The sequence below is a fragment of the Phlebotomus argentipes genome, unplaced genomic scaffold, assembly GCF_947086385.1.
Source record: "Phlebotomus argentipes unplaced genomic scaffold, Phlebotomus argentipes genome assembly contig_75, whole genome shotgun sequence".
Taxonomy (NCBI): Eukaryota; Metazoa; Arthropoda; class Insecta; order Diptera; family Psychodidae; genus Phlebotomus; species Phlebotomus argentipes.
The window spans coordinates 1,476,206-1,498,720 of NW_026776170.1; the positions used below are offsets into that span (position 1 = coordinate 1,476,206).

At 36.7% G+C, this 22,515-nt stretch overlaps 1 protein-coding gene across 1 annotated transcript; it reads left to right on the forward strand.

Annotated features, from left to right (window-relative positions):
• The first annotated feature begins 1,068 nt into the window (after positions 1-1,068).
• LOC132257096 (paired box protein Pax-2-A) lies at positions 1,069-22,421 on the forward strand. The gene is made up of 9 exons (XM_059753835.1): positions 1,069-1,123; positions 5,871-6,036; positions 10,383-10,580; positions 12,886-13,145; positions 17,002-17,349; positions 17,440-17,535; positions 18,626-18,865; positions 18,967-19,103; positions 19,481-22,421. The coding sequence occupies exons 1-8, from the start codon at positions 1,069-1,071 to the stop codon at positions 19,098-19,100; spliced, it is 1,497 nt and encodes a 498-aa protein (XP_059609818.1). The 3' UTR covers positions 19,101-19,103; positions 19,481-22,421.
• Positions 22,422-22,515: the final 94 nt, after the last annotated feature.

The window sequence follows — 22,515 nt, forward strand, 5'->3', positions numbered from 1 at the left end:
ACACCTTTTGGCGCGTTCATAACTTTGATAGCTTATTTGAAGTGTAATGGAAGTAAAGTTACAACACAACATACAATATTGTTAAAGAAAGTCTACAAATTTATGAATCAATAATATGGTAGTATTTTTAAAATAACAATATCTTACAGTATTTTAATTTAAGCATAACGGTAGAGTTTTTTTTAAATAAATCTTTGAACGAATGGAATCAATCCTATACCGTTTGATTTAGGACGATAAAAAATAACTGCTGTTTAATTTGCACCTCAGTCTTTTTCGCTATATACTTCACACAATAACGCAAGTACCGAGATAAGTTATATGGTTCAGATGTTTACCACCTTTTTCTGGGGAAAAATCACTCTATAGTTTTTACACTACAGCCCTTTTTCAATAAAGATTGACTAATCAGAAAAATAAATAGAAAAAAACAATATATGATAATTCTATTCTTGCATTTTGCTGCTTTTACGCACATTTACTAGAACCAGTAGAGATGTAAAAAAAGTTACGTGTAAAATAAAAAAAGAAGAGCTCGTAGAATATTTCAAGAAAAATTTCGTATATCTTTTTACAAGAAATGAAAAAATTACAGATTTCATATTTATAAATATTTGTAACTCTCCAATATCGTGGACAGATTGTACCACAAAGATGGGAAATACGACGAGGGAAGCCCAGCGCTATATCGAATGTCTTTTGCTGGAGAATTGTACACTGAACTGGTTCAACAGGCCTGAATCTCACTCAAGGATGTCAAGCCGCGCTCTCACACGACCAGCTTGTTGGAAAAATGTAAACTGATGCCGAGGCAGCAGCATGCCGGGGCAGCAGTAAACGACTGCATGGCTTCCGAAAGAGCGCATGCGTGTGACGCCCTCTGTGGGTGGTGCTATAATGAACTGAGGACACTGGACCAACCAGGCTGCAGTACCCCAGGCAGGTCGCCGTGCAGCCTCGTCGCATCAGCGCGGAAGCAACAGTCGTGATCTCGCGGTCATGGTGCTCGTTCAGGCCTGACCAGATGACCGTCGCGTGCGTGAGTGCCTCGTGACTGGTGTTTGCAATATGGACCTGTCTACTGCGTACAGATACAATCAGAACATGATGGAGTACTACACGTGTAAGCGTTATCTCAATGGGTCAACTCTGCTTTTCGGAAAGTCTCACGCCCAGGATGGTAGATTGTATACACGCGGTCATGCTGACACCAGAATCGTTTCATAGACTATAGGTTCTTTAGTATGGTCTTTGCTAACAAAACAAACCATTCTAATTTCATCTTTGAGACAGAATCGACAGTAAACATTTTCAAGGACAGTTATCTCAATTTCTTTCCATCATATGCAATGACCTAAATCTCCAGTATGCTCTCCGGATTCGATCCGGGAGCTTCAGACTTGGCACTCTATAATAATATATTCTCATAAGACCTTTGCTTTGGGTAAAATTTTACATAATAACTGATGAATGCCTGAACAACTGGAAATACTGCCGGGAATACAATCGAACTGTCAGAAAAGTTGCGTCATATTAGTAAGGAAATACGTTTCAGTGATATTCGCTTACTTTATTAATTGATCACTAGATCTCATTATGGTGCCCTCCATATCATATTATTAGTTTCAAGCCAAAAAATATCACGTACTTTGGATAGCAATCTATACAATTAATTTTTTGCATTTCATTTATTCGCAGCAGTGGTGCTTAAAATTCTAAATAAGCCATTTTTTGTTGTGATGCAAGTGTGTGTGTGTGTGTGTGTGTATTCGAAGTGATCAATGAGTGATCGATGCGTGCGAGCCCCTCACTGTGTGGCCAAGTTAAGGTCGCTGCTTGGTCTAAAGGCAAGACAGGTGGCGACAGCAATATGTCGGTATTTCCAACTCAGAACGTAAGGATCTGTGAGAAGAAAGGAAAAAAGGAAAGGAGTAAATATGGGATCAAAGCGGACTCCCCTTAGTACCTCAAAAAAACAAAACAAAAAACAAACTGTATTGTTTGACTTGAGTAAAGCCTTAAGCCTTCATCCAGTCTTGTACCGTAGTTGAGAGTGCGGTAATTAAGGCACTCCGGCTCAAGACCGAGCAAGACAAGTGGTTGGATCAGCCACTGTTGTCTCCTGGGTGAGAAAAGAAAGGCTGAGGTTTCTTAAATTTAGTATTTTACTCACAGAAATGCACATTGGACTGGATAGACGTTTTACCGCTAATATTAGAACAGGTTGCCGGATTACCGTTGTGAAAATGGCGGCAACTATATTCTTCTCTGTTTATGTCGTTTTATCCTTTCTTCTCTCGTAAACCCTGTTTCAAATGCTTGTAGAACCATGTACACTGCTGTCAAAACAACTGCTAGACAACTGCAATAGCTGCGGAGCCTAATGGAAACTTGTTTCTCCCATTTTGTTCGCCACTTTGGCTATGCTGTTTCTGCTGTTTGAAGGCAATTTAACCTGGAACTGGCAAAATATGCTCATTTTAAGGGACCAAAATTCAATTCCTCGATATGTACATCATTCGATTTTACGATGCCATTGGCGTTCACACAATCGATACTTTTTCGAGAAATTTCTTCCAGTTTTCAATCTAATAGAGGACAATAAACACTCAATAATATATATATTTTTTTTATTACCTTTAAATGCTTTCAAGCATAATAATCAAAATGCGCTAAATGTGTCATGAAAAACGCTCGAACAGATGCTTAACTACACCACTGTTCGTGGTTCCGGAACAAGCTACTTTCTTTAATTCTTCTCTAGAACCTGGTCCGTATTTCTAATAGCTTGAATGGCAATTGCTGATAAGGAGCCGACTGAATGCTACAGAGATTTTGACACTAGCTTTCTCTGTTTTCCCGGACCAGAAAATAAGTTCAGTGTTTGAGATTTTCAAGCTTCATCGATTCCCAGACGAAATAGGCTTATTGCAAGCCCCTGAATTGATGATTTTCAACATTGAATCCTTTTGTTAATGATACAAACTGCGCTTTTAACCACTAAAAAAAACATTTGCGTTCTATTTAGACTATTTTTAGCTGAAGATTCTAAAAAAAAATTGCCAAAAAAAAGAATAATTTGCTCAAGTAGTCTGCTAATGAACTGCTGCTCTTTACTGAGGCTTAGGTTATAGTAGCTGCCGTTGCACTTTGATCTCTGCTGCAACCAGGCATCAAAGTGGACCTCTTATGTATACTCGTTTTTGCTCATTTTAGATTAGTCCCACTCAGAAGCAAGGCTATTTGACATAGCCAGTCAGATTCACAAATTCGCAAAGCTTTGCCTTAAGCCTTTCGTTTTTAGAGATGATTTGGAAGCGATGTCAATCTGGTATTGTTCCCACCTATATATTGGGAAAGATTCTATATACAATTTCATAGAAGTTTTTACTTCAGTTGGCACATTAAATAGTAAACTTTTCTGACATATTTTATGTTTGATATTTAACCAGTGATCGATATCGAACACACGATGTGACATTCTCAGTTCTGCACTCTATATTGACTGCATTACAGTCAATTTTAACAGTGACTTGATTAAGAGTTAATTTGTTGCAGCGGACGCTATAACGGCTCTTGAAGGTGAAATAACAGAAGATCCTCAACTCCCGGGAATAGAGACGACGATCCGTAGTGGAAGATTATTTTAGACTGAGAGCGTCTCAAATAAGTTCACTCGAAGAAGCGTTCTGATTTTATTCTCTAAAGAGCCGGTTACTGGACTTTTGAAAGATAAAGGCTTAAAATGGCGATTATGTAGAAAAAAAAAAATCAATGGATAAATCTGCAATTGTGACTCTAATTTTAAAACATGAACACGAATTATGATACAGTAAATTCTTTTTATCGCGGATTTACTAGTTACGGACTGGAATTTTAATAATCCTGACAAATTTCATAATTTATTCTCTCTTACACATTGTGGTGGCGCCTAAAACTCTAACATATTGTTTTAGCGAAAATAGCACGGACTGTTTTTCCTTATTCATTTCGAATGGTAAACTTTTACATGTTTGAAGTTTAACATTTTTGTGTGTGACTTAGAATTGCTCCATATATCTGTTGAGAATCTGGATTAAAATGTGTTATGGATTAACAAGAATGATTTGGTTTACATGGAAGAGTTAAGAGACTCAATAGCTGTGTGGTTTAAACTGAGTGACGAAGTCCGAATTTCCAGTCAGTCAGCTCTATCGATGCTCTAGTTTGCGACTCTTAACCCCTTTTTACTTTTCTTTTCTTAGATTCTTTCATTCTGAGTCAGAAAGACCGACTTACGTGACGACGCGTGTTTCAAATAGAAAACTCAGCGGCCAATACGACTTTGTGTTCATAACATTTCAACGAAGCTCTATAAGTTATTAATAATAACTTCGAGATAAAAAATGTTGCAAATATTGACATCTGTAGCTAAATCATATATGTGCACGTATAATGTCCATTATTGCATTTCACGATATTACAAATTCCACACGAGTTATTTCGGTCAGTTCCTGCTATTCATTCGTGTTGTACACATCGATATTGTATTTGCTATCGTGGCCGAAAAAATTCCTAACAGTATATAAAGAAAGTGATCCATTCTTACAGATTAAGACAAGTGATCGCGATATGGCTTGAGCTATAGCTCAAGTTTGAATTCAGCGTCCTCCTAATGTAGTAAATGCTTCAGGGCCTCTGTGTGGCTTGGGGTCGTGCGTCGACGCGGATTTCTGAAATTAATTGATCACTCTCGTGGCGGATTCCCGCCTGCCAGTCCTGATGTTGGGATCGGCTCGCTGTGCCCTCGCTTATTCTCGATTGCTTGCTCCTTGCTCCACTGTACCTGCTCAGATCGCTCTGCGCAGTTGCGTCCTCGCCTGTGACATGCGCCCACACAAGCCTGAGCACGGACAATCGAATCTCCTGGACCACACTGATCTTCTCTCAATTTAGTTTAAAATCCAGCCTACATATTTTCTAAAATTATCCTAATTTTCCAATCGGTACATGTTCCCTATGGAGCTCTCTTTGCAACAAACGCCTGGTGGAATACTCCACTATAAATAGAAATTATCGTGATTTGTGTAAACTCCATGTGCAATGAAATGAGCAGGAATCGAAAAACAATAATAGTTACAATAATAGAACGATAATTCGACTTTGAATAAAAAAAGACGCAGTTTTGGGAAATACCAGTGATCAGGAGAAGTATATAATCTTCTGCTGAAGCCTATTAAGTGTGTACTTTTTTGGACAGAACACCCCTTTCATAGTGGCCATGTTTTCGGGGCTTTTTAGCGTGTGTTTTTTTCTGGAATATGAGATATAGCAAACCAAAGTCAAAACAGCGGTTACTAGACCAATTTTGCACCTCAATTCTTTTTTATTACACATTTTTCTTCTCTTACCTAATGTGCAATCGGTTTAAACTCTCGAATACTGTTTTAAAGAGAACATCAATGCTGTAAATAATATTATGTATTTACGAATATTTTTAGTTTGCACACATTTTTTCTTTAACATTAGTGCGATTTTTTTTTAAATTTCTGAGTGCTCTTTGTGGTGTTATACATACGGTAAAATTCCAAATGGTGAATAATTGGATTATTAGTGAGGCGCAAGGGACGAAATAATGAGAATTAGATGAAAATATAAACCACATTCCTAGCGCATCTGTACATTAATAGATTTATTGAGGAAGCATAATTTAATTACATCCCATCTGATATACATCAAAGTATTCACTAGGGGTGAGCAAAATTACATCTTGCAATCTCGCTGTTGTATCTTAAGTACTACTCAAACCAAAATTTTACTGCGATTTTCGGAATCTAATGTGAAATCGAGTATTGGTTGTCGACATTGAACTTGGTGCTATTTTCTTATAGGTCACGGTGGCGTGAATCAATTGGGTGGTGTGTTCGTGAACGGGCGACCACTGCCGGACGTCGTGCGACAACGAATAGTGGAGCTGGCGCACAATGGCGTGCGTCCCTGTGATATATCACGTCAACTCCGCGTCAGTCACGGCTGTGTATCTAAAATATTGTCCAGGTGAGTTGCCTACCCCGACATATGCCCGAGTAATAGTAGATAATGGATGCTGTGCACCGCAAATCATTGACGTAATTCACTGGTGACGGTGGCGCGGTGATAAATATAGCACAAACTCTCGCTGAATTAATTTACAGTTGAACCACCGCATTGAATGAATGGATTACAAACTGGGTGGTGAAAACAATTGAATTTGATCATCCATTTCAGTTTGTAAATTGTGCAAGTCACTTTCTGGTACTTTTCTGTAAGGTTTACGGAAAACCTTTGCGCGAATATATCCAAGGATATCTCTCTTTCTCTATCGTGTGTTTCGTGCATCATACTTCTTTCTCTTCTCGCTTCCGTAAGAGCAAATACAAGGTCGGTTTCCCAAACCTTTTCAACGGTACCCTTCCTATGGGGATTGATGTTCACACTTTTATCGGCCTGTACATATCTCGGCTGTTTCCCAATCTGATTTTGATCATGTCTTCACCAAAAGACATGTCTCGACGCTCTTTAGTATGCCATATACATTATTAGTCTGTGACGTCATAAGGAATGACGCCATATTGAAAAACCTTTGAATTTTGGATTTGGATTTTGTAGTCCAGGTTACATCGTGTCTAAAAATAAGTTTCAGTTGTTTGTGGATGAAATAGAACCGAAGTTTTGGCGATATTAGGTTTCATTTTAAATACGCCAAAACTTCGGTTCTATTTATCCAATCCTGTTTAATGATAACAAGGTCATTGGAATAATTTTTGTCCGGAAATATGATATTTTTTTGTAACAAATTTTTCGACTGAAACTAAATATAAAAACAATTTGCCCAAATGAAAGCATATCGTTTGAAAAGGTTTAGACGTACATTGATTATCAGTAAGTATGCACTTCAGAGTTAGACTGTTAACTTTTCTAAAAAAAAGAAAAAGATGAAAAATACGAAATACTCAATTAGGAATGCGTACCACTTCCTACATCTGCAGATATTTTGCTTGATTCTCTGAATTTTGTTAAAATTCTTGTTAAAATGTATTATCAAAATTGCATGCTAAAATATAACCGTTGGTATCAGACAGTACTTATGAAATATGCAGTCTTCTTCAACTAATAATGTAGCAGAAAAAAAGAATTTACACGATTCCCGTGATCTTAAAGCTTATGAATATCGGATCTTCTTCTCTTCATGTGACGGTATTGCGAGGTCGCATTTTCCACGGTTTTCGTTTTTTTTCGCGTCGTATGGAACGCGCTGCCGCGCAAGTGGAAGAGCGTAATACCGTCATTGTTTCTCGCATATAAGTGCACAATCTGTTGCTCTTACATATCTTACGATCAATAGTTGCTGTGCAATCTCATGAACTTTATTGGATAATATGTCCTTTTGTCGCTCAATACAATACAGTATTACTGTCATCGAAATCCACTTCTGTGCTTCGTCGACGCGATCCGGTAATAGTGAAACGTCGCACGTCTATTCACCATACTTTACTAATAGGTGGTGACAACAAGTCACAGTTTTCTAAGCCGCATTTTGAAACTACTTCTACTTTTCTTAATTCTAGGCCGTGTTATTTTAGTCTTTTCTTGTGCAATATTAAGAATGCCATCGTGATTCGGATCTTTGTGCCCACATCCAAAATGCACTCCGAGGAAAATCTAATTGTCAATGTACCCCTCAGTTTCTTTTTTCCACGCACAGAACCAATTTAGTGGCTATGGTCTTATCTTTACATGCGAATCGCAAAAAAAAAAAACGTCTGTAGTGGGAAAAACGTATTAAAATTGTTCCTTATGGATAAGACACGTTCATCACATATATGCGTAAAGTTGTAAAGAAGTGCAAAAACTGTACGGCAAACAAGCTGTCACTGGCGTCATTCTTGCATATTTTACTCAAAAAAAAACAAAAGAAAAAATTAGAATAGGTTTAAGTAAAGGTCGTATGAGATATTTGGTGTCATTATTTGGGTACTCAAATTACTATCGGGAAAGGAGGTCACTCTTCTCGAACAAAAGTTCATTTTTTAGGCGAACTTTTAGGATTTCTCTTTATTTCACATCTTTTTTAAATATAAATACAATAACTTCAGTGTTTCTAAAGTAAAAAGAAAGCTTGACTTATATGTTACTGTGTACAGTGCACAGGTTTTGTGTGCTCTCTGGCACCGACGGTTCCACTGGATCGCTTTAGCCATTTGGTGTTAGAGCGCAGTGGCGAAATTAATTGGCAGTATGCTGTTTAGTGCTACTGGAAAGAAAAACTCCTTTTATAAATCTGCAATATTTGGGTGCCCAAAAGAAATCTCATTAGCCAATTTTTTGTGAGTCACCATTTGAACGACTCCATTTGTGCTCTTTTGTGGCTATTAAATCTATTTTGGTGAATTCAGGCTTATTTCAGTAAAATAAATAACACCTAAAAAAAGGTCCAAAAGAGCTAAGGAATAAAAATCCCAGTCAGTTGTCGTGATTGAAAAACCTGTAATGTGTAACTATGAGAAGCAATGTTCTGCTGAAGCTTTGATTGTCCGAGCGGCTGGCTGTATTCCAATACAATTTTAAACTATTTTATCAGTGGATTAAAAATTTTAGAAATTGTGTTTAACGCAAAACAAAAGGACGTGATTAGTGAACGCGTAGGCTCGCTTATGGGTGAGCTGGGCGATGCTGCCAACTCGAAATGTGGCAGACTCGATTTGTAGCTAAGCTAAAATGATATTGGATCTAATTTATTTATTATTTGTTGAAATTTACTTTAACCACCATAAATGAAAGTACTTAGATTGTTATATACTTGATTAAAATTATTGTATTTGGGTTGGTTTTCGATGCTGGCTTCGATTTCAATCGCCGCAAAGTAAGCAATTTACTAGCTTCGTGAGCGAAAGCAGCATAAGTAGAGGGCGCATGCAGTTGTGGATGCATAATGTCCAATATGAAAACGAAACGGCATCGCTCTAACCACTTATACAAAATTTAAACCGTTATATCTCGGGTTCTATGGCATTGACAAAAAAGAATGAGCACATTTTAGAAACGTCTCAATCTTGACTATCAAAGTATCTAAAAATTTAATTCCAAATATTTTGACTTTGGATCAAATTTTGGACTTAAAAATAATACAGAGAAAAGGCGCGGATCAAGGTGTAATCTTTGATCCCCCATATCACCCTTCCTATGATTTCAATCTTCATGAATGAGAGTTCGTTGGAAAGGTCTCGATCTCGGCTACAACATACTAAAATTTAAAGAAAATTAATATTCTAGTTTTCGAATTATTCGAAATTTCGAAAATCGGTTTTTTTACTTTAGTGCATCTAGCGGTTGTCCTACGAAGTTATGATGTTTGGGTGAGAGATGGAATTTTACGAGATCTTGTTAACGAGCTTTCAATCATTCAAATCGGATGATTAGAATAGTATTTATAGCCATTTTTAGTTTTGAAAATTTGGACCCTAATATGTAGGGTTCGGAAGGACCTAGGTCCTTAGGTGGCAATTCGTTGGAAATTTCTTGATGCCAGCTATAACATACTAGAATTTGGGCCCAATCCATGTCTTAGGGGTTAAGTAAATGAGTAAAACGTTTTTTGGTTGTATCCAAGACGGCGGAAGGAGGGGTGGGGGGTTGGATTTGACTTCACCATTCTCTAGCGGCAGTAGGGCTTTTAACCTTTGGTGAAAGCCGCATGTCGATATCTCTTACCGTTTAGGCGCTACGAGTCCATTTACGAGGGACCGACCGACCGACGGACCGACGGACGGAAACCAAAAAAAAGTGACCCCCATTTTTTCGTCAGATATCGTCATAATCAGTCTCCCTGATGTTGTTTTAGTCGATTTTGCGACATTTGATTTTTTGCGCGATCTCAGATAGAGCCAGGCTACGCCCAGTTCAATACTTCAGTCACCACACATCTTTCACTATGGTGAATTTTATTTCTCCCTCCCTACACTGTGTCGCAGCTTCATAATCACACGCTTTAATAGTAGCTATAGTGCCTGGTATTTTATCCTAAAAACTTTAATTATTTTTAACGGAAAAAACACTGCGCTGTCCTTAAAATTTTCCGGCGGAATTTGTTTCTTTCTTCGTCTCAGCATGCGTTTTGTGATTTTTCCTTATTATTCCTTTTCACGGTTTGCACTCAATTATTCTTTCATCCTTTTGTTGCATCTATCCGAGCGCAAGTAGTAAATAAAAATTAGTAAGACGGAAAATACGTGAAACGCATGTCGTAGACAGAGACGAGAAAAAATCCAGGACATAATCTGGAAGCAAATTCTGGGTTTGCAGCGTTACTGTCGGTGCTTCCAATGTGACATTTTTAACATGCATATATATCCGTTGTTTGACAGGTACTACGAAACAGGCAGTTTTAAGGCAGGTGTTATTGGTGGATCCAAGCCTAAGGTAGCTACACCACCTGTAGTGGACGCCATTGCTAACTACAAGCGTGAAAATCCCACCATGTTTGCATGGGAGATTCGCGACCGATTGCTGGCTGAGGGCATTTGTTCACAGGACAACGTGCCCAGCGTCTCTTCTATCAATCGGTGAGTAAATTGAATAGTGTGTATATCTCTATCGAAGTACTTAGGGGTGCCGGAAAGTGGCATCGTGTCGCATATGTTGTGATTTTATTTAGACACCCACTGGGACATTCATTGATAATGTCATTTCCCTTGGTGTAATGAGATGAGTAGTACATTAAAAAATTGATTGAAACGTATGTCGGGATAAAATGAAATTGTCCTTTTTCAGATGGGAATACACTCTCTCTTCATTCCCCCTGTTTTTCAGAGATATTATAGGATTAGGGTATTCGAAAATGAACTTTAATAGTAGGTACATAAAAAATCTATGCAAAGAAATTTCCATACATTTGAAAACCAATATTTATTACTTTTTCGAATGTATTCACATTGTTACGGAACTTTCTCAGACAGAAAATGCACATTTGTATAAAATTCCGCATTTAAGTCACTGGAGTAATTCAATTTTTGTTTTAGAAAGACTTGTGTGCTTTACAAACATCTAGATTATGATTCTGGCATACTTGATGGAAAAATGTTGAAAGAGTCACTGTCATACATATGGACATGTGTAATTTTAAGAAGAAAAAATCGAATTTCCGCATAATTCACATATACATTGTATTTGAATTCATAGCGTATTATAATGTTAAAATTTACATTACTGATTGATGTCCAACGGCAACCAATGATGAGCAAATGGAGCTTTTTGCAAAGCCAAGGGAAAGTGGCTGTGGCCAAGAAAATAATCGCGACATGGGAGAGGGGGCGGTTAGAAGACAAATGTCTCAATCTGTGAGTGTGCAGTTGATCGAAATGAAGTCATTCTCTTGTGAGTATATATATATATACACATATATATATATATATATATATATATATATATATGGATTACTATTAACTTTACCCTTCCTTCCGGGCGTGCGTGAGTTGAGAAGCAAAAAAGTGGCCTGTTTTTTCGTGCCCCTCGACTTGGGCAATAATTTATCTAATGCCAACCGAGGGGTTGTTTGACTTGTGACTTCAAAATCGGAGTCACAGGCAGTATTGTTCACTTGACACGAGTATTCTGAGGGTTGCGAGACCACCGATGATGTGGAATTATAAAGTTAATTTGACGAATTGAGTATAAACACGAGTGGACTGAGAGTCGGGCGACGTTTTTCATTCACTTTCGCCACGTGCCAACAATTCATAGATGCACTTTGCGGCATTTTGACACGTGATCACGTTCAGATATTTTCATCTGCCTCATCAATTCGCTAAGTTGACGAATTTAGCTACTTTCATTCGTATTTTATTTACACTATGCAGCAAGATTTTGGCCTTTTATATACATAATACACAAAAAAAGAAATTACTAATATTCAAAATTAATCTTGTACTATAACTTAATGATAATAACTTCCTAGAGATATCAAGTGGCGGTTAATCCAAACATTTTTGGCGTCATAACTGTTTCGTTTTTTTTTCATTCTGTACGAGCTGGGAAAGTATTGGTTAAACAACCTATGAATGAGCTTTTCCACCGTTTTGATTTAGAAGTTGCTTATCAACCCTTTGACGTCAGTGGACGCAATTATACGCTTACAAAAATTTTACTTATAAGCGACCAATAAATATATTCTATTCTATTCTATAATATGCGCACTAGTAACCCACGAAAGCTTAATGTGGTAAAAAATTAATGGGTATTTCTCAAATTAGGCAACAGAAACAGATCTTTTCAAACATCTTAATGAACATTGGTTTTTCCCGGAAAAATACTTGAGTCAAGATTGACCATAAAATTCTATGGAACACTTTAAACAACATGCGTAAACATTTTCAAAGTACATGATGAGCTTATTTTCAGAAGTTAGAAAAATAGAAATTCTTGATTTTTCGTGAAGAAATCAGACTACAAAAAATAATTGTTTTCCCATCGAAATGCTGTAGTTGTATTATTAGGCAATTATTGCACAAAAAGATATTCCGAATAACTAAAATTCACTAGACTAAGGACCAATCAGTACATAAAGAAATACACTAAGACTACATATATACTGGGTATCCATGACTTCTATAATCAGAGAAGGAGCTTTTCCGCTCTTGCTTGAAGTTTTCGCCCGCTGCTGTGCAAGAGTATAAATGAAAAGCGGGTTTTCGGTCATGGAGTATGACCGAAAACCCGCTTTTCATTCATACTCTTGCTTTTCCGCTCTTTTTCTCTACAGTCTCCACATTTAGATGTCGCACACAATCTGATGAATGTTAATTTTATTATTTAATTTCATTCAACAAATGCAATTAACAAGGTTTTTTGCCTAAATCTCTCTCCATACAGAATCGTTCGAAATAAAGCGGCTGAAAAGGCAAAACATGTGCACCAGACAGCGCAGCAGAGTTCGACTGCAACAACCAGCAGCGCAACCACAAACGTGAGTGTAATTACACACTCAACCAGTGCTGTCATACAAACACCAATGGCATCTAATGGGCAACAAGATAGGGTAGCTGGCTATAGTATCAACGGCATTCTTGGCATTCAGCATTCTACGGATCCAAATGGCAACAGTATCAAACGGAAACGGATGGACGATCATGGTGAGTCAATTAATTCGAATATCTTTATTGTTTGAATCGACAGTTGAAATAAATATAGTTAACGGAAACGGCCTCTCCTATTTAATTTTGAAAAAAAAATCGAAAAGTCCTGCGAAGAAGAAATTGAATTTAAGCTGTAGATGCTTTTTCCGTCAACTATATGTAATACAAATTCTTGTTCCAGCACATATATATGTGTAAAAAAACAAGATCTATGAAAAAATTGAATTATAAACACAATTATTTGGATTTTCTCCTTACCACACAAGGAAATTTATTTCTTAACAATACATAAATTCGACATTCAAGTAAATACGCTGATTCAAAAATTCTATGATTCACTATGATTAAGAAAGGACAGAAAATCAATTAAAAAAATTCTAATGGTATTCCACGGTAAAGTTATAATTAGTAATCGCGAACAGTCATGATCTTAGAAGACATCTGATTCTATAGTTTCTTATGGTTCTTTTTACTCAGCACAGCGGTTAGTGCCATCACGACATGTATATCCTGAACACCAATACAGAATAACTTGGAAAAGAAATTTTTTTGTAGAATTAGTGAAATGGTGAAAAGTTTGTTAATTCTTTTTCAAGCATTTTGTCTTAAATAAGACAAAGTGAAGCAAAGACTTGGTCTTAAAGTCACACTTTTATCATACTGATTTACCACAACAGAGGACTATGCATTGGATGGCAGGAGAAAATGGCTAGCACGTGACGTACAGGGAAATACTCTTAGTTGGTCGCGTGTCAGCCACGGACCTCAAATCCTGTTCGTCTTTCCGTCCTTCCTTCCTGACCCCGCTGGTGTATCCCGTGAACACGACATTATCAACCCACACTTAAAATTGTATACCAGACCACAGTTGGCACAGAATCTGAGCGATTTGTCACCATTCGACAGGGGCTATGCAGTGAAGAAAAACTGGCAAGAAGAATATAACATGCTTCTTTTTAATTTTTATTTGGTACTGAAAATGTTTAACTGCATAAGTGGTTATTCTGAAGAATGATATTTTTCTGTCCAAAGGATGGATGAAATTCATAAGAATATAGTTTAGGCAATTCACTTGCGACCATTTCAATATGAAAATGAAGGTTTTTCATTCTGTGGAAATAATATGGATGATGCACGTAAAAACTACTGCTATTGCCACGTGAGAATCGCGAAAAGCGCGCGAAAATGAGGATGGCTAAGCATCAATGAACACCGCCCAGATATAAACATTTGCGTGATTGTCTTTTTGCCGTGGTAGAAATCTTGCCTGATTGTGTGGCGATATTTGAAACCGTAAAATACCATAGAGGGTGTGATTCCTCCACCCTGAGATTCCAGCAAAAGATGGGGTGACATTCCCTCTCTCTTCTTAGAGATTTGTTGTCGTCAAGGCAACGAAACCCTCCCATATCACATTGGGTGGCCGAATCGCGAAGCATATTCGCCAAAAGGGGAGATCACAACTTGTCTGTGGCATTCATAAATATCCCTCGTTCCACTGAAGGCCGTCAAAATGGAAAATCACTGTGGAGGAGATAATGACACTGCGTCGCAGGCACTTTTATCCACCCCAGGACAACCTTTTTTCCACCATGGAAAAAGTCAGCTATATAGAAATGGTTTTTCCACCATCCATTCGGCATTTGCATTTAAAATTGACTAAAGTAGACCCAAAGTTATCAATCTTATGTAAATGTACCTTCATAGGATGCATCTATCTACTTGAGAATAGAAAGAAAACAAGTCATATAAAAAGTAACTGAAATTTTTACATCACAGCCACTATCTCTTTTCACTTAAGGACCTTAAAATCACCAAATCTAAAACTAATAAGTATGAGAAATTATTAATTGTATTTAGCAGACACCACTTTTAAAGAATTAACTTTTTTCTTCACCTGTCGATCCATCCGTACGTCCGTGCATCTGTTGTGCCATACTGGCTTCTAGTGACTAAATAGTAAGAGATATCAATATGAACTTTTCACTAATCTTCAAAGTATATACATAGTAGCGCAGATGAGTTTTGTCAAAGTCTTTCCCAAAGAAAATTTGTTTCTCCAATCTTTTTCACTAGTCGCTCATTTGACGACATTGTTTATGCCATTAAACTTATTTTAGTGAGAGAAATTGTGCTTATAACCACTTAGTAAGCCACTGCTTTTCGATTTTCACCACTTCTAGCTTAAAACAATGCTTAAAAATGTTTCTCTAAAGGAGTTGAAAGGATACCAATCTATGTCACTAACACGGTTATAGTTGACATCTAAACTTAAATCTATATCTAGAGACCAAAAAATGTCAGTACATTTTCTTAACTTTTTTTAACTTCTTATAATTAATACATACTGGCTGCACATCGATAGTTGCCGATATGAAATTTCGTGGTAAATTAACGCCAAATCTAGCTTATAAATGCGCAACATCTTATGCGACCACCTCTATATCAGACTGGAAATTTAAAATCGCCAGATTCCGTATTATAGAACTTTGATATGAAAATACATACAATATATGTTTATTTTTAAACAATTGGGTTAAAAATTTGAAAATTCACGTCATCTTGATAAGTTTCTTCAATTAACAGTTTATGTGGCAGTTCATTTATTTATTTATTCATTTATTTCACCTTTCCATGTGATAGCGGCTGCCGCCGACTTCATTTCCGACCTCCCCGAGAGAAAACGACAGAAACTTCCGAACATTGATCGTATGTGTCACACACTAGTTCAGTACATTTACATTTTGCAGACATTGCAAGCAGTTTAGTTCAAATACTGTGAAAGTAAAGTTCCTTAAACCTCTAACTATGATATAAAAAAATCTGCAAATTTGTGTGCCATTTTCTCGCTGAGCCCGCCTTTCGTTGACATGTGTTCTCATATATTTACCATAAACTTGTTCCTTTCTTCGTAGGAGGCGGCCATGGTGCAGTCGGTAGAGAGCCAGACTGAGGACATCACGGTCGTGTGTTCGATCCCCATCACTTGCAAATGATCGAACACAGCAGATGCGAAAAATATTAAGCCCTTCAATGGCAAATATAAAAATTCCAGCCCAAATAAGGTTGCTGTTAAATGTTCCAACTGAAGTAGGAACTTCTGTGGAAGTGTATTTCGCATCTGTCCTTACTTATAGATGGGCACACTACCAGACTGGTGTCGCTTGTAAATAAGCGATATCGTCTGCAAACACGCCCAAGGCCAAGCTCTGCTAGTCTGTGCATTTGACTGGCTCACTTTGAAAGCCTTGCCCTCTGAGTGGGAAAAAATCAGAGGATAACCGGGGGGAGAGGGACGACATAAATAAAATAAGAAGATATCAATGAAAGTCACAGGCCAAAGCTGTACCGTCTGAAAGGTAACTGGATGACTGGTTAGCTTTGGGTCTTGGCCCTTAAATGGGAAAATTTTCCTGGGGATGCATAAAGGGCCCGTCAGATGGCCTGGATGCCGTGGAGCAAGATTTCTTGTACCACCCCCATTTCTAATCTAATCTAATCTGTTTCTTTCTTCACTTCCCAGACCATACTTTGACGCAGTTTTTTCTTACATGGTATAACATCTTCTCGCTATACATATCAAAAGTAAAAAATGAAACTTACAAAAAAGTATTATTTACAGAGGCTGAGTGAAGAAATTAATCAATTGCTATAGGAGAATGCGCATAAAATTAATGAAATAGTGATATAATTGGGAATATATGTTAAATATTTAGGGCTTAACTGGACATAATAGCCCAAAATTTTTACAATTAATTGTAATGAAATCGCCATCAAAACTACTCCTGTATTTGCTATACATTTAAAATTTAGTAGAATTCTGTTTCTAGTGACTTTTTTTGTTATTAAATAGATGAAAATCGCGACATTAATATGCACAGCGCCTCAGAGGAGGATCTCAAGCGACACCGTTTGTATAATGGAGAGCAGTTGTATACCAACGTAAATCGGACGCGCTCAGATGAGGCGTCGACCAATTGTTTGCCGTTGGCTCAGCAAATCTGGAGTGGGAAATGGTGCATCAAGGACGAGCACAAGTTGTTGAGTGAACTGGGCAACACAACCAATGGGTCTAGCAACTACTATGACGCTCATGGGAGCTTTGCCACGACAGCTGGCGATACGGTGTTGTATGATACCATTACAACCATCACTCAGGCACAAAGTTCCCTCTACACACCTTCCATTGGCGCCACCATCGGTGAGTATGTCCGTTTTTGAATATTGTCCGTTTTACTTTAGTTTTTTCTTCTTTTTGTTTCGCCCACCGTTTTTGTTTGTCCACACCCAGCAAATTCCATCACTCCCCTCGCCCCAATTGCGATGCCAGATATGAAGCTGAGCAGCTCACTCATGGATCCCTCAATGTCTTCCTATCAGATTACAGGTGAGACGGTAGCGGTACATACAGTGCACAGCCCCTTCCTTGCTAGTTCTACTTCAACTTTCATTCCAATGCAAAAATCCAATATACGTTACACTGACTCGATTTTACTCTTCGACTGTAAGGTCTACAAAGTGATAATTAAATATACACAAAGCTCAGCCAAGAGAATTCGTTTCAAAATTACATCTATTTAATATATACTTACTGATACTGTACAAAATCATGTGAAGTTTGTGATTGTTTATTTCACTAAAAAATAATTTCTAATCTTGCTAAATAAAATACGTATGTTGGCATCAATCTGTTACCAATCTGAAAAAGAAAATATATTTCAAACTATAAAGTTAATATAATAATATGGAATTACCTAAAATTTTGATTTACAAATAATCTTTTGACATAAGTACTTACTTACAAAGTTTCGTTTCTGACATGTTAGTTTTGTACTGGGAATAAATAACATTTCTACTTAACAGAGAAAAGAACACTTCGATGATGATTTACACGAAAATCAGACAAACTTGTTCAAAAAATAGAAAATTGTAACCAGTGAGATATTCTTTGGGATAAGATTTTAGAGATTTAATCAAAATAATTTGGCTGTCAGAGGACTTTGGTGTTCCGAAAATATTGAAAATTCACAGGTTTGCTAGAATATTGATGAATTGGTATCAGCACATTTTGCTAGAATTTATCAGCGTCGTATTATATCAAAAATCGAGCAAAGGCAAACTGTAAAATGCACATATTTCATGAAGCACGAATCTGTATTTTGCTAACATTCACAAAACAAAAGAAAAAGTTTACCCTTCATACACGCCAAATGAAACTGTCAATTTCATACTACAATATAATCCAATTCAAGGGCGAAAAATCTTCCTGTAAGCTAAAGTTGGTTAATAGAAAGTAGAACCCAACATATTGAATGTGGATTCTTTGATTCTGAATTTAGTGTTTACATCGAAATGCTTAAAGGGTGGTGGTAGTAGAGGGGTAGTAGATTGCACAGCCAGTTATAGGCGTCTCCCCCCACAGTACGCACATAGCACTGAGAAAGCTGTAGGGCACCACTCATCTATGTTGTCTGCAGCGAATCAAGAGGGTTCTGTGCATCAGTTTGCGTCGCTCAGTCATATAGTGATGAGCAGTGACACGGCCGGTAATGCCTCCCCGGACTTACCAATGACATTAGTGGCTCCTGAGGTTTCAGCTGATCCTCCAACGGCCTCGAATGGTGATCCAGAAGAGCATGATTCATCACTGATTGTGTTACAACCTACCACACCTGGTTACTCTGCGATGCTGCCCAGCTTCACGCACTACCCCCAAGGTTTTAAATCTTCTTTTAGTTCATTTTCCTGGCCCAAAATAATATTATAACACAAGTGAGCTAAACATAAGAATAAAAATGAACAATTTATGCTTTCACAGGTGGCGCTACCACCGTGGTACCTAGTTCTGACTACGCCTACAGCTCACCTGCCGCCTACCAACAGTACGGAGGGACTCCGTACTCAGCGTACTCCTACGGTTCCAATGCTCCCGGTGGTCTTCTCAGTAAATAAAGAGTATGCAAGTATTAATTATCATATTTTCGTTTCCCGTCACACAATTAATTAAAAGACATTAGAAAACTCCCTTTATACAACATCACTTTCAAACGATTTGCAAAGGACCTAGAGCCTAAAGTAAAAATTTTGTTGAAAAGCTTTTTGATTCGGCCATACATTATAAAAGTTTTTGCCGATTTGTATCGAAAAAGATATTTAGATTATTATCTGACTATCGTCTCTGTTTCCGCAAGAAAGGATCTGAGTTAAGATTATACTTGCGTATTTATCTAGCTGGGATTTACGTCACAACTAATATCTGTAATCGCGCAAAAAATCGCAAATTTTTGAATATGACTAATATTTTCAAAGTTATCTCTGTTCATCATTTCCAGTCTCTCGCTGCCGATATCATCCAACGACAACTTCGACAACGATGGGTCCATCGGAGCTAAATATTCGGATAGCAGAACGTGAAGGAGGGCTTGGCGATGCATTTGATCCATCTCTCGCTGGAGATAATCGGAATATACTCAAAACTGAAACTATCTTTAACGTACACTCTCCAAACGACTCCATGAACTTCTCAGATACACCAAAGCTACTTAATCTACGTATTAAGCTACGTATTATATTATTATTTTATTAGGGCAAAATAGTAATTTATTTTTTACAGAAGACCCGACAAGTTTGTTTTTCAAATTGAAAATAGGCAGTAGAGCGAAGAATAAATAAGACAGTTAAGGCCTAGGCAGAACTCATTATTTGTCTGGTGATGGAACAGCGTTTATAATATCATTGTTGTTACCACTATGATGTGTAAAAGATATATATTTATATTCAAAATTTTATTTAAAAGTGTCTTTACGTAATGGGCTTATTATACGAATGAAATATTAAAAAGTCCCGAAAGTTAATTTGCTTGATTATTATTTCTTTGAATGTATGCTGTTATCATCATTCGAATAAAAACAGATTGAAATAAACTAACGCGAAACGTTTGACTTTGTGATTATGGTGTTACGCCACGAAATTAAACTTATTTTCGAAAGTCACTTTGACAACCATTTCAATACATCCATCAATGAATTCTGTCTGTACTTTAATGGTAATTAAACTTGCGTATTTGTGAATACTATGTTTTTATTATATTTAGTGAATAAGTAACGAGAGAGACCGTGTTTTGTACCAACAATTAGACATTAGTAGAGATTGAATTTCAGGTAGCTCGCGCGAAGATCAACCAAAGAAACAAACATTTATTATTCAATTTTATCATTCATTCTTTATTACTTTATCTGTAATATTTGTACCCATAAATAAGCAGACATTGAGCAGTAGAATGTAAAGAAAAAAAAAGAGAAAGAGCGAGAGAGCGAAAGAGAGAGACAGTAAGAAGACGATTATGTAATAAGGATTTTGCAAACGAGATTTTAGCCAAAGATTGAGCAATATAATATGTGGTCAGTGCTAAGCGATGATCTGTATCAGAAGTTAATGGAAAACAAACTATGCATTCGCGAGCTGCAATACTTTTTTTTAACTCAAATTCGTAACTTTAGAAATCCAAATGACTCACAACAAGTGTTGAAAGATTTAAAATAAAATGAACATTGATGAATAGGTATGTAATTTAGAAATATTTGAGTGTAAGATTTTATATACATATGTATAAATATCACTCATTTCTTATTAATAAGACGTGTCTCGATTTTTGATTGTTTACTAATTTGTCCTTGGCTTTAAACCAAATAATTAGGATCTCATATTTTAGAGAAATTTGTATTCAGATATAGAATGTTTAAAAGAAAGTATAGGGTTGAACGTTGATATAACAGGAAAATACCTTTACTTGTTTATGTTACAGCGTTGATTTGAATTTTTGGTTAGGACATATAAATCGAAAAATAGCACTGATCAACATACAGACAATGATAGTTTTGAGATCTTAATAAACCGCGAATAAATTTTATTTTATCTTTATCGTGTAATTATATTATATATATAAAAAGATCGCATTTCAGACATTAAAAAATTAAAATCGAGACAAGTCAATTTAATATGTGATGACCGATATACGATGTCTCCATACCTCTTGGAGCCATAGTGTGTATATAAATACACACATATCAATTTCCTTGACTCCAAATCTCCTATTTTTTTACCCAGTTATGTCCTATACTCATCGCCACTCTTCCTTACTCGTTCCATTATTCAAGAATACATCTTAATAATAAAGTAAATATATCGATAAGAAAACATCGTATTTCACTCTTTTTATCTGAAGTCCGTCTTATCTTATCAGGATTTATGTAGCTCAATCGCTATCGTGGAGCATGTCAGATATTTTGTGTATTCTCATTTTCGTTAAAGCAAAATTGAAATATTCTATAACAGTCTAAGCTTTTAAATCAATTTTACTTCGTACTAAACACAGTGTCAGTAAGATAGAAAAATGTTGAGGGAACGCCTTTAACTGAACTAACGAAATACATTTTTTTTAGATTGAGTAAACTTTCTTTTTAAATTATCCACTTAAACTAATTAAAATCTATTTGCCTGCTTAATCCAATATTGTTCCAAATATATTGACTATTCTTTTCTTCGCCCGATTTAAGCAAGGTGGTGAATAACTAATCCAGGGCCTTCTTAATATGCACATATAATAATATGTATAGAGTAGCAGAGTTATGATTATTTTCATTTTCGATTTTTGGTAACATAATCCCCAAACATTTTATTATAAACTGTATGATCCTAGTGGAAAGCATGGGAACGCTGCGCCACGAAGCCGGTCACCATATACTTCCACTGCACTGATGGACAATGGCTTATAACCAGTGATCAAGATTCATATGTGTGAATTTAACATTACAAATTATATAAGATATATTCTGTAGTAAAGTCAGGCGTCCAATCGAAAAACCCACCTATTGTAACGGTTGTAACGGACATGAGTTGCCACCATAGGGCTAGGCTCTCACGGGAACACAGACAGACAGACAGAGAGAGAGAGAGAAAGAGAGAGAGAGGTGCATCACTTGGCTTCTGATGCTGTAACCGTCTCTCTCAGTGTATTGTGTCTGCTGTCAGCCCTTATCTTCGAGGGCCCGCTCTTAGGACAATCGCTATTCATAAAAGTCCTATCGTGAAATTTGCTACAATTTAGTTCTGAAAAAGGTTTAAATAAAAGAAATACGAGAGAGAAAAAAGACAAAGAGACAAAAATGCGTCAATTACGAAAAAAATGTCCTCACCTTTTCTAAAGGGAGCAACAAACACTGAGAAGAAACAACATTGAATAAATTAAAATTGACAGTCTATTACATATTTTTTATATCTAGATCTAGAGCAAATATACCTAGAACCAGTAAAGTGTAAAAATTTGCAACGACTTGCTAAAAAATTCAACGAGCAATTTGCCAAACAA